This window comes from Rhipicephalus microplus, chromosome X (genome assembly GCF_043290135.1).
Source record: "Rhipicephalus microplus isolate Deutch F79 chromosome X, USDA_Rmic, whole genome shotgun sequence".
Taxonomy (NCBI): domain Eukaryota; kingdom Metazoa; phylum Arthropoda; class Arachnida; order Ixodida; family Ixodidae; genus Rhipicephalus; species Rhipicephalus microplus.
This window is the reverse complement of record NC_134710.1, coordinates 241529838-241543482: the sequence shown is the minus strand read 5'-3', so window position 1 is coordinate 241543482 and position 13645 is coordinate 241529838. Positions and strand designations below refer to the sequence as shown.

The following is a 13645-nucleotide window of genomic DNA, read 5'->3' as shown; positions in this document are numbered from 1 at the left end:
TTATTTATACTTAGCTCGAAAAGAGAGTAGTGATAAGAGATTGGTGACCACCTTTGAACGATAAGGCAATCACTTTATGCTGAATTTCAGTCTGCTGCAACACTTCAACCATCGGCATGATCAACGTGCTCTCAGACTAGCTTGGCTGGAGGCTTGACTTCGCAGGAAGCCGCCAATGTTGTCAGATTCAATTTAGAATTATCGTGGCATTAGTGTGCGGAGAGCAGCGCGGTCAAGTCTGTTTTGAACCCTAGTAAACATAGTGAAAGTACGCTTTATGCATCCAATTTTAAAGAAATATGGTGATAATGTCGTCCACTATAGCTGATAGTTCATTGTGTCGCATTCTGTTATAGCTATACCTTGGTTTATTAATTTAATACACAGACCAAACTCAGGCTGAATAATGGTATGTTGTATCCAAATGTACGTTTGGGTTCGTTATACTGAGCGTTGACTGTATGTCCACAAGCAATGTTCTCCTTTAAATAAATAGCCGGTAAATGGCTATATACAGTGACATACAGTAAAACCGCATTAATTCGATTGCAGTTATTTCAAAATCCCACTTAATTCGAAATATTTCCGCTGTCCCGTATTTTGCAATGTGATTCTGAGCAAATAATTTTAAGCGGCAGTCTGCACCAGTTCTGTTAATTTGAAAATTCTGGGTGCTGTGTGCCGATTCCCAATCCTGCTTTCGCCGCAAATCCACAGAAAATACAATCCTTAAGAGCCACTAGGCAATGCAATGCAATGACTAGGCAATGCAATGCAGCGATACTAGTGAATGGCAGCTGAAGCACGGCAGCCTCGCTACTTTCAGCGCAAAAAAAAAAAGGACGAAAAAAGAAAAAGAAATTGGTCTCGTGGTCAACTGTAATGCACGCCTGTGGAAAACAAAATGTGCTTCACTGCAACACAGTGGCAGCACCCGGGCAGCACACCACATTTCCTCTCGCAACGTCAGCATGTCATGATTTACCCATTCTTTTCTGGGAACATGAAGAAATAACAAAGGACACATTGGCGGAATTCGCGATGTATGCAAACCTCTGGTTGTTGGTTTCTCTAGCAACTTGCGCACTTGCAGTGCTGGTGGAGTTCTTGCCTGCAACGTCTACTTCAAAAACTATGTATGAAACCTTCTTTGATCATGTTTTACAGCCATACCACATCACAAATTTCGTCATACTGGCCATCATCAAATTCTGTACTTTACCAAAAGGAATGGGCGAATGATCTCATCATGACACGCTGACGCAGCGAGGAGCAGGCGACATGCCGCCCGTGCATAACTATCGTGTTGCAGTGAAGACGCCTTGCCCTCCGCAGGCGCGTACTTCAGTCGATCACGACAGCTGCTTTTCTATTTTTCTTTTTTTTTTGGTGGCAGTAGTGAGGCTCACTGTTCCAGCCCTGATTACTTTGAATAATCCCAAGTTCCTGGCATACTACTTTTTGTATCTTGTGTTAATTTGAAAACCCAATTAATTTGAAGGCTTCTCATGGCCCCGGTGACTTCAAATTAACAAGGTTTTATTGGACCTGCCAAGTCTCCCGGTTAGTCTGGGAGGCTCCCATATTTCGACCGTTTCTTTAATTTGTACTGTTGTTGTGAAAATCTCCCAGAAATTTAAATTTCTGTGCGGGATCGGGCCACATTGACAAAAATGCAGGTGAATCCGCTCCACATTTTTAGGAGCATTTCAGGAAGTGAATTTAGAAGGCATTAATCAAAACGTACAGTTGAATCTCAGTGATGCGAAACCGTGCCAGATACAAATTCATAAAATTCCCCAGCCAAATTCCACTGTGCTCATTGGACCAAAATTCGAATGTTCCAAACACTTTTCCTAATCGCTGTAGGTCGTAGCAACTCTAGTACTGTAACCATCGTAGCAACTCTAGTACTGTAAGGCCGAGAGCTGCGTGCTCGAAGCTTCGGAAGTACGTGTGCGACCAGTGCACGCACTGTCTTCTGCAGTGCGTGCGGTTGAGGTTCTTGCCACAACCGCTGTGGACGAAACCACAGTCGTTCTTGACACGATCATGTAAGCAACGACGTAACTGACAGCACTCCGAAATTGTGTGTGCGTCCAACGCTCAACTAGTCAAAGCTATGCTGCTTTCTGCAAACTCTGTGAACAAAACCGTGGCAGATGCGATCATAAATATATAGCATAAAACGACTTGAAGGCACGTGTGCAGCCAGCGCACGGGGATTGAAAACGGAGCTACCGTTCGCCACAACCGGCAAGTCCGAAACCACGGTCGCGTCCACGCGTTAGCAATCTATGAGCTTTGATGGCACGCGGGAGGCAATGGTAGGTTAAAGTTAGTCATAAAAAAGGCTAGAAACGTGTTGGTGTTCCTATCGAAAGAACCTAGTAGCGAGCAAAGCTTTGACCCGCGCTTTCTTGGGAGCCTGTCGTGCCATTCCGTCCGTTCACATGTTTCCCAAGAAGATATACGCGAGTGGTTTTGACGGAAAGAAATTATGCTAGTTGTTTTGATGACGCGAACTTTCAGGAGCATTTGCACTCCCCCTTTGAGATTCTCACCTTAGTGGGAAACCCTACCGTCGTGTGTTTCGGCCACTTCAAGTCACTATAAGGCTGCAGCGCCAATGTTTGCACTTGCGATTTTGACCTCTCCCCCCCCCCCCCTTGTTTTTTGCAATGTTTTTGTTTTCTTTTGGTGCCAAAAAAAATCGTGGCAAATAATTTAGCCCCTCCCCCCATTCAGCGGAAATCTCCCAGATTCAGAATCCTTCAACTTGGCAGGTATGCAGTGATATATACACGAGGGCGCCTCACGATTCTGTTTGAATTATCAAAAGAGTTTGAATTACCAGTAAGTGCAAAATGCACTTAATGCCCCATGCAGTTAAGAATGCTGTAAAAAAGAATATTTTTTCTATATTTCGGTAGGCTCCCTTTTATTGGCAGTCCTACTATCTTTGTGCTACTGTCATGACTGCATGGTCTGAAGGCTGTGCCAGTCCATTGAACAGAGCTTAAAGCTGTTCTTTTTTTTTGTGTGTCATCAGGATGACTGGCTCCAATTTAGGTTACCTTGGGCAAAGATGGCTTGTTTTTTTCACCATTATAGACACAAGAAATACACAAAAATATTGTATTTTAACAAAAGCTTTTGAATGACAACAACTTATGAAAAGAAACCTCAATTTGGTAAAAGTGCTATCATTACGATCAGCCAGAATTGACACGAGCGCCAAAAGATTTCCTTCTGGTGTGATGGGTCCACTCGTTGCTTAACATACGGTGCGTGCATCCTATCCTGTGCTGGATGGTTGCATATAATTAGGGATATCTAGGTATTGGAATCTCTAAATCAAATGTATATGTTTGATAAAAACTGCCTCCATATATTAAAGTGAATGATGAGTATTGTTTCATTTCTAAACAATGTGACATATTTTATTTTCTTGTGTGTAGCTCACATTTACATATAAATAACCGTACCCCTTTATAAATTGGGGGGGGAGGGGATTTCTTGTGTAGTGTCGTTTAGTCTCCTTTCTTCTTTTACAATAAAGTCATGCTGTGAATCTAGCATGTGCACCAAATTCACCTTCAGCTTCAGCTTTTTTTTTTATTTTGAGCAGTTATATTTGAGAAAATAAGGTAGTTAAATATTTCATGGAGTTGTATTTCAAAAGTGGCATTTTCACATTCTTTCATGCATGCAGTCATCATACGTGCATGTAATGCTATCTGTAACTGGATGTCTGTTCAACCTGGACATTGTAAATAACTTCTTTTAGTTGTTTGTGCACTACATCAATGGCAGTAGTGGGAATTGGGGAATGTACTTCACCAGATGCACATGTGCTCACAAAAGGTGATGCTTAATTCTATTCGGAGGCCAGCTTAGGTGTAATTCATGGTATTCTTGTCGAATCGCTGAAAATTATCGCATCAGGAAACCTGTCCCTTAGAACCTTATGTCTCCAAGCAAAAACCACGGCTTTCTTGCTGAAGAATGATTCTCAACAATCCTCATTTGCATGCGTCTTTCTCCTTTTAGACTCCAGTAACTAATCTTTGGCAGCTGAATGTGAAATGTGTTTCAAGAGCTATCCTCTATGTACAATTAAAATTTTTAATATTTGTCACCCCTAAAAAATATTTAAGTACAGTTAGTGCAAAAACTTTACACCAGGATTCGCAGATTAATATGTAACATTGTGTAGTAAGCAGTCGTGTGAGCACATTTATTCCAATTTTCAGTGGTGGTTATCACCTGTAGTAAGTCAATGTGACTGAAACGGTACCCTCTCTTTTGCCCTCCTGACTGTATGTGAAAGGACGATTTTATTATTCATTTTCATTACCCATATAGGTTCTATCAACTAAACTAAATTATAAAATTCAATGCGTGCACTGGCACATGCATTATGCTTTTTTAGCCTGCTATTTGAGAATGTAGGTATGGCAGTTGACCATGATGGCCGCACTTTGATGTCAGTAAAATGCACTATTAAGCATGTACTTTCACATGCACATTAAAAGAACCCCTACTTGTCATAATTGATTTGGATTTCCCCACCATGGCATACTTGAACGTGAAATTGTGGTATTGGCGCTTCAGATACCATAAATTATGTGCTTATATGTTAAACTAAGAAATGCACTAATAAGTATGTACTTTCACATGCACATTAAAAGAACCCCTACTTGTCATAATTGATTTGGATTTCCCCACTATGGCATACTTGAACGTGAAATTGTGGTTTTGGCGCTTCAGATACCATAAATTATGTGCTTATATGTTAAACTAAAAGAAGAGTACTTACGACTATTGCTGTGCAGAATGAGCTGCCCCAGCTTGAAACTGCGGAGTCTGAAAGGGTACGAAACTTGCTTTCCTGGACGCAGTCAAGACGACCCTTCTACAGCCCCCTCAAGGTGATCAGGTGCGTTCACATGTGGCATTTGTATTCAGCTTAGCTCTGTCATGCTTTGTGATGTTTGTTTCTTGCTTATGTGGTGTTATCGGGTGATAAAAAATTGTGATGATAAATAATGATAAAAAACTCTGCACAAGTCGGTGAAACAAAGTTGAAGGTTGAAACCTTGCAGTATCATGTGTAGCATGTGTTGATATTTGTATCATGAAGTACTCATCTGGAAGTCTGTGATAAACAGCTTCGCAAATAACATAGGAAATATGGCAGATGCATTTCACGCAATATAGTCTTCATCAGTTATCCTCTCCGGGCATTACGTTCACACACATAAATTTCTCGTAGCTAGGAGATTCGGAAGTGTGAAGGTGAAACTAGAAATTCTAGATGCAATGTACAGGTCGGTCCACTGGTAGAGGGAACACGTGAGCGTGTGTCTCATGCTCTGCGCAGCGCCACGCACAGCAAATGGCCAAAACCAACCGTATATGCAAAACAACGCTGAGATGGCACATGCTGTGCGTCGTCTGGTGCTGAAACGCTCCTATGTTTGAGTAGGCTAGCCATCCTAGATTTAGCGGGGCCATGTCGTTGCGGGCCTGCCGAGCAATTGCATGCCGACAACTGTGCGAACAGCTTTATGCGGGAGTTCACTATGACTCCGCTGAAATATTTTCGTGGCAGATATGTTGTTGTCAAATATGTACTAACAGATTGCAAAGAAAAAAAAACTGAGAAAGAAAAAGGTTTTGCTGTGGGGCGTCGAAGCAGCAACCTCTCAATCCGCAGCTCGTGGCGCTAACCACTGGACCAGTAAGCAGACGTTGTCAAACCTGCTAACGGCAAGCCATTTATATACAATATACACTGTTTGGCGGTCCTCAGAGCTCCGCAACTTCAGCACATTTTTGTGCAGCAAGATGGCGAAATGAGATAGCGTTGGGCGTGCTTTAAAGATTGTTGCCTTTCACGTTTCTATGGGCGGCATTTCCACGGAGCATGGTCTCTCCTGTGCGCACGCTTATCAGACTTGATTCTAAAAAGCACGAAGGTCACTTTGCTTGCTGTCTTGGCCGCCTTTAGGAAAGGAGCACGCTGCTTACGCACAAAGTAAGAATTGTGAGAGTTGTTCGCGCTTCTTCTGTGTATATTTGTGCATTTGTTTCGTGCGTCTTTCTGTTTCCTTCTTGTAGCGGCACGCCCCCACTATCGCTTACAACACCATGAATCTTGAGCGATGGCTCAGTGCACTCCCGCTTATAGCGCCCGGACCGCGTGTGGTGCAATTCGCGCTCAATAGCGATAATTATTATCCACCCAAATGTGTGGCACAATCCTAAGTCAATGGTTAGTGAGAGCTGTCTAAATGTGGCGATTGCGGAACTGTTCACAACTTGTAATGATGCCGTCCTCTCAGCGCATTGCCGATTGAGACGTGAGGTAGGAATAACGCTCACCTCGGCACCCCTGTCCACCAAGAAATGACGTCCTGTTGTTCTGTCTGATGTGTAGAAAGATGGCTGCGTGTCATTGTGGTATCCTGCAAGTCACTCGCCGGCATTGGCGACTTGCATTTGTGTTTCCCTGCCAGCGACAGGGTTTTCGGCACTTCATAGGACTGGCATCAAAACGAGCGCGGTACCAGCAGTAGCCGTAACGGTTACTTGTTGAGAGTGAGCAGGATTGCGAATGTGAACTGCCACGAGAACGGCGAGGCTTTGAAGTCCACATCGCAGGGATGGAGGCAGCGAGTTTGTCGACTTTCTCCTCGAGGCGAGAGTGCAGTGCTTCTGTGTCAGGTGTCATGGCGATTGCCGACACAACAGCGGGGCCAGCAGGGGAGTATGCGTATGTACGATCAGCCAGCTCCGCTAACTTTTCTAGCGGCATCTCACCAGCAGCAACCAAGACAGGGGGCAGCCGTTGTAAAAACAACTCGTAAAGCAGTAGGATTTCGGAGTCTTGCGCGCTGTCGCCGACAAGCTGGCACATTCGGTGCAGCATCTGTGATGGTCGTCTGTTTCTGAGCTCTTCCGCATTGAGGAGTTGCTGTAGGCGGCTATGCTCCGAAGCCATTTTCTGCTTCGGAACAATGGCTTTGAAATGTTCTTACGGCTCGGATGGGTGTGGCACGCTCAAAACGTCGTCCAACTTGTCTGCAACGTCTGAGGGCAGAGTTGAAACGACATGCAAGGACTTCACGCATTGTGAAGTTATGCGACGCAAGTCGAATAGGGCTTCTATTTGAACAAACCAAACTAGTAGGTTCTTTGACCAAAATGGCGGCACTTGCACATTGAAAACCGCTTCCATGTCCGCTTTCAGGGCTTGGATCTTGTTCCCCACCGTTGACTGCGGTTGCTGCGGTCGTGTGCTTTCGGGCTCGTGTTAGTAGGTAGCCCTCACGTCCGGGTCACCAAGATAGAGACACGAGGTACGTTGTCTATAGACAGACGCGTGTAGGAGAGCAGCGGAATGTACGTCAGCACACGACGAACGCTGGAGGGAGAACATGATCTTCATTGTGCGCGAATCGTGCCACGCGGGGTCCGGGCATTGTAAGAGGGGGTGCACCGAGTGCAGCGATCTGGATCTGGATTCGTTGCGCTGTGAGTGATAGTGGGGGTCTGCCACTACATTTCCGTTTGTTTCTTTTTGTTTGAACAGCGCACTTTATGTGTTGAGCTGTGGCAGTTGTTAGTTCATGCTCGTCCTGTGTATGCTCATTTTGTGCGTGTTTCCTGCTTGAGGTGCACGTTGCAAGTTTCGAGCTGCTGGCCATTCTTCATGTGATTTCACAATTTGGTTCTGTAGCATTCGTTCCTTCACCCTTATGGTGAAACAATGCTCAATAAACACTTAACTATCTCTGTGAAGACACGTTTATCTTTCATGTTTTATGATTCCTAGAAAGAGGGATCAGCCACGTTTTTTGCGCCCTTTCTTCCCCTGAAGAATGTGGGCTGTGTAGCAAGCTACCGGAGATATAAAGCAGTACAAGCCCGTCAGTTCAAATGTAATTTGTTTGCACGCCTGACATTTCCTTCGAATTGCCGTGACAGGATGACCCTAAGCAAGCTATGGTAGGCGTGTTTCAGTAGCTCATGACATGGGGCATGTACCGCCTCTTCGTTGGTTTGTGCATGTGTATGGTTTTTACTGCTTGCGCTGCACAGAGTGGGAGCCATGCACTCCTATGTTCCATCTAACAGTGTACTGACCTGTGCATGTTACGCATTTTCCTAAAGATTGTCCGGTAAAGTCCTAAAGCCTGGAATTCAGCTTCTAGGAATGAGTAACTGCTCTCTGAAATCCTTGTAGGAGTTTCTGTTTTTCGGCAAACACTGTACTTGTCATGTTTGGACAGGTGCTGTTCATGTATCTACTAGCAGACACATTGCTAAGTTTCCGTTGTATGGTCATTTGCAAATGGCTTATGCTTTCTCAATGCTTTACAGGGAAGACAGCAAGGATCGGCACCTTTTTGTGCAGTACATGGTTGACGACCGAACAGAATCGGCTCTCTCCTACTACAAATTCCTTCAACACTTGAAGCAGCAGCTAAGTAAATAGGAAAAAGACTGCTTATAGTTTATAAATGTTATTTTATTATTCTCGTTTTCTTTCTTTCCCCAGTGGTCTTGCTTCTTTCTCACTTCTCTGTGGCTCCTCTTTCTTGTCCACCCTTGTGCAGCTGTACCTTGCAGCAGAACCTTCGTGGGCAAGCCTACTTTCACAGTTCGTATGAAGACGACGATGTGCGTGATGTGTGTGCGTGTGTGTGTGTGTGTGTGTACTACAAAACACCCTGACATGCCAGAAGTGTGGTGCCACGGGAAAGAAATATTCTCTCGGTATAATGAGCGAGAGAGAGTGTGCCGATGGAGCATAAGACTATGTGCTTTTTTTTTGCTCCCGCCTCCTTTCTCTCAGTTTGTTTTAAGGGCATGAAAAAGTTGTATGCAAAGTTTACCTATGGGTGTTGTGCTGTGAAAGCTGCTCTGTTGTTTACTTAGGCACTATTTTAATGTTGTTGTTTTTTAAAGAAAACTTACAACTCTTCGTTTAAAAAGTTTTTGTAGCATGGAAATTATTTTTTTTTCTTGTGGTGTCATTTTCTTGAAAAACAAGAAAAGCCCATTTTAATAATGGCCTTTTCTTTTTCACATGTGAAGCTTATCTCAATTTCTGAGTATTGAAGTATCAATTTTCATAGTATCTCTGTATGAATAGAATTAATTGGCTTATTTTCATGTATTTTATTTCAGTTGAAAGGGAGTTTGGTTGGTTATGCCATAGAGCATAACGAGAGGCTAATTTTTTTTCTGAAGTAAGTATTCGAGAGATAACTTCTGGTTAGAGTAGTAAAAATATCTGCACAGTTTACACAGGACTGTTAAAAATGTGCTCAGCTGTTTGCATTAGAGGCTAACTTTATGGCTTTTCAACAAGTTCACGACTATTGCATCAGGCCAGTTGAATGAAGACGTACCTTTTATCATATGAACTCATCTTATATGTGTTTTGTACACATGGTTTTCTGCTTTTGTAGAATTTTTTCAGATGATAAGTGCTTGGAGATGGTATTATCGGGGCAGTCATGACATTGTATTTTGCAGTTATATTTCCTTTCGTGTTTGTGGTTGCGGGGTCTTAAAAGTTGTGAGTGTTGCCACAGCACTTGACTTTTTAACAAATTGCCTTTTAGAAATTGCTTCAGTGATGTGCACGAGAAGATGTGTGTATATAAACATAGGTACATACATAACATACATATTATAAATGTGTCAAGAACAACTGTTTGCTGTTTTGTTTGTGTTTGCTTTCGGGTGTGATGCCGCTAGAACATTTTACTGCTTTATGCAAAGAAAAAAAATTTTGCAACTACCTTTCTAATGTTGCAATATATAACCGAATAAATTATGACATCAGAGCAGTTCTTATTCATGGCGACATGTGGGGAAGCTGGTTGATTAAATATTTTTTTTATTTGAACGAAATTGATGTTTCTTTTTGCATTACTGAATGCTATTCCACATGTGACAACCAAGTATTGTGTTCATGTAGGCATGCATGTATATTCTTGCTTTTGTTACTTGCTTGTTTTGGAAAATAGCCAGTCGTTGACTGCTAGCAAAATCCTAAATCAGTTTTATTTTGCCAATTTTACAGACACTAAGTACTGTTCTAAAGTTGTGCTGCTGTTTGACACACTACATTCACACTCAAGGCATGGATGCCACAATCAATATTTGTAAAATTTTGGTGAGGTTATTTTATGAGCAAGCATCTGTAATGCCTTTTATGGCACAAAATCATGCCTCAATACCGAAAACTGCATAAAGCACTGCTCTCAACTGACATCATTTGTTGCATCTCTTCTCTCTTTGTACACCTTATGGAGAATAGATGCCCGAAAGGTCGCACGTATGCACACCATTTGAAGCAGCCACCTCAGTTTGATCTATGATATGGTGTCGTGCATTGTCAGATTCGGAGTGGCTGACCAACTCTGCACCAGAGCACTCTACTCTATATAATAAATAAATATACCTCTGGAACACAGGCGCTCCCGCTAGACCTGATGGCAGGGTCAGAATGGAACGTGATGCGCGCGTCTCCCATCTTTCATGAGTGGCTGCGGCGTCTGCATTTTTCATAGTCGCGAAAATGCTGTAGGCCCGTGTGCTCAGATTTGGGTGCACGTTAACGAACCCCAAGTGGTCAAAATTTTCAAAGTCTTCCACTACATAGACCGTTGGTGCGCGTCCACAGTTGGCATCGTTTCAGGGCGCGAGGTGCTTGCGACTTCCTGTCGAATCGGCCGCTTTTAGTAGTGTCGAATAAGTTGGTTTTTGAAAAGTATTTTGCGATGAAGCTGTGCCGGATCTGCCAATGGAAGAGACTTGCACAATATGGAGTAGAAAAAGAGCTGCCGGAAGCGCTCCGAAATATCCAATGGATCACGCCAATAGAGTTTTTTGGATTCATGAAACTGGATCCAAAAAAAATTGTGTGCCTAACAAGGTTAAAGAAGAAATACTAATGTACAGTGAACCCCATAATTGAAAAGCGCATCCAATAATTCCCGAGTGGTGGTGCCGCAATTTTCCATTACCTATTTCGCTACGGCAGAAAAATGGCATTCTTTTAGTACTTTCAAAATACAATTTATTTCTCTTAAAAAAGTTGGCACATTTAACATTGGAATGTATGAAATTTCAGATTATTGATTTGGCATTTTTATACCTGCCAAGTCTGCCGTATTGTCCGGGAGACTCCTGGATTTCGACCGTTTCTTCCGTTTGTACGGTTGTTTTGCAAATCTCCTGGAAATCAATGTTTTTGTGTGTGATCTGGCCGCATTGACAAAAATGCATGTCAGTCCACTCCAGGCTTCTTGTGACCCCACCACATTATGTTATACACGAATTTAGGAAGTATTCATTTAAACATACAGTAGCCTCAGTGATGTGAAACAGCGGCCAATACGAATTCGTGAAATTCCCAAGCCAAATTTCGCTGTGTCTATTGAGGCATAATTTGAATGCTCCGATGAGTTTTCCGAATTGCGGCGTGAACTTTTGTACTGAAACCAGTGCACGAAGGCCGATCAAGAGCAGCGTGCTCGAAGCTTCGGAAGTATGCGTGCGAAGAGTGCACGCATTGTCTTTTACAGTGCATTGTCTTTTACAGTGACCTTGGTGCCGAGGTCACGGGCTGCCAAGGTCACCAGCCGTTTGCTAGCGTGTGTTTCTCAGCTCGCGACTGCTTCTGCACTGAGCTGATAGACAAGCGGCCAAGGCGACGGTAAGTTAATGCAAGGTTTATGCCCAGCATGGAAATAGAGGCGTTAATTATTCGGCACTGGGGCCGACAGCTTAGCGACTCGAAGAACCAAGATGTCTTCTCCCGCACGCATACGTCGGCTTCTCTCTGACGCATAGGTCAAGTGGTGGCGAAGCACCGCTTGGCTTTTTTTATAGGCACCGGGCGGACCTTTTACATCACCAACGTCCAACCAGAAGCGCCGCTGGCCGTGATGTCAGAATCCTCCACTAGGCTTCGTCATGATCATCAAATCCGTAGCCGCTGCGCGTGGTTGCACCCAAAGACGAGTAACGTTGCTACGCATTGCGTAAGATTCGCCAGACTGGAAGGCGCCGATTGCTTCATCGGGCTCGTGGGCGGAGGGAGCTTGCTGTCCATTGCATAAGACAGACCGGCACCGCCGCGTGATGACGTTGAGCTCATCACATCAGGCGGGCTCGATCGCTGGCCTTGACACAGATTGCCTTTGCAGAAGCCAGTGGTCCGTTTCGACCACAAACCTCGATCGAACTAAACACATAAGCTAGCTTTTGAATGGCCCACACGAGGCAAGTGCATTCCTTTTCATATGTACTGTATGCCTCTTCTCTGCTCCTCAGTTTTCTACTTAAATATAAAACTGGCCTTTCGTTATCAGCACTGTCTTCCTGGCACAATATAGTTTCCATGCCGCGATCACTCGCCTCGCATTGAATGACAAATCCCTTAGAGAAATCGGGTTCCATGAGAACGGGCTTTTCGCTTAGGGCCTGTTTCAGCTCGCAAAACGCATTCTCTTTTCTGGCTCAGACTTTCGAAGTGCGTCAAAGGGCTGGCAATGCTAGAGTAGATTTCCACGTAATGCTGATAGTATCCAGCTAGACCCAAAATATCTTAGGTTTTATGGTTGGCCGTGAATAGTTCACAGCAGCGGTTACCTTAATTTCTGAAGGTCTACGCCGTCCACGTCCGTCAACGTGTCCCAGGTAAGACACTTCGTCGCACCCTCGATGACATTTAGCAGGTTTCACGGTAAGACCAGCTTCTTTCAACCTGTTCAGCACGACTAGTAAATGCTCGACATGTTCTTCCCATCTGTTTAAGAAGAAGGGGATATCGTCAAGATACGGCAGAGCGAACTCAGAGAGGCCTTTAAGAACGCGGTTCATTAAGCCTGAAAAACAAAAAGGCACATTCTTCATACAAAGCTCAGCTTAAGTGGACGATACGTTCTAAATGGAGAAACGAATGCCGCATAGCGGCTAGCACGCTCCATAAGGGGGACTTGCCAATACCCTCGCACGAGGTCTGACGTGGAAATATAACAAGACTGTGACACAGTGTCTACCATCTCTATAATTGGTATCGGGTAAGTTTGGTCAAGTTATGGCGTTAAGACGCCGTTCACCCATGCATGGCCTAGGATCTTTTCCCGGCACTTGAACCAATATTAGAGAGGGGATGTATAGTCACTCTCGCCCGGTACTATGACTCCTTTAACTCCAGCATTTTATCGATCTCCTCTTTCATGATCTACTTTTGTACAGGGGAACATCGATACAGCTTGCTATGTATTGGCTCTTCACAAGTTAGCTTGATATCATGTTCAATCTCAGTCGTGTTTCCGGGACGGTCCGATAAAAAGTCTTGAAACTCTGAAACAATCCTCTTCAAGTCCTCCTTCTGAACTTCGTAGCACTCCTTCCACAACACTTGTGCAGCCTTCATGTGGCTTTTCACAAGATTTTTTGTTTTTCCAAGCATCCGAAGGAGGTCTAGAACATACGCAACTACATTAGGGTCCTCATCGAATCCCTCCCAGGACTCGCGTAGCATTTGCAGTGGTGTTCTCAAACTCCTGCCATACACAAGGTCTGCAGGGATAAAACCTGTGCTCTCATA

At 43.9% G+C, this 13645-nt stretch overlaps 1 protein-coding gene across 1 annotated transcript in view; it reads left to right on the top strand.

The window, feature by feature from the left end:
- The window catches only part of LOC142776032 (protein transport protein Sec24A-like), a 67336-nt gene extending 57042 nt beyond the window's left edge, over positions 1–10294 (top strand). The window contains exons 6-7 of the mRNA XM_075878865.1: positions 4839–4942; positions 8392–10294. Of these exons, the coding sequence (XP_075734980.1) occupies positions 4839–4942; positions 8392–8506 (219 nt within the window). The 3' untranslated portion in view covers positions 8507–10294. The remainder of the gene's footprint in view (positions 1–4838; positions 4943–8391) is intronic.
- Positions 10295–13645: the final 3351 nt, after the last annotated feature.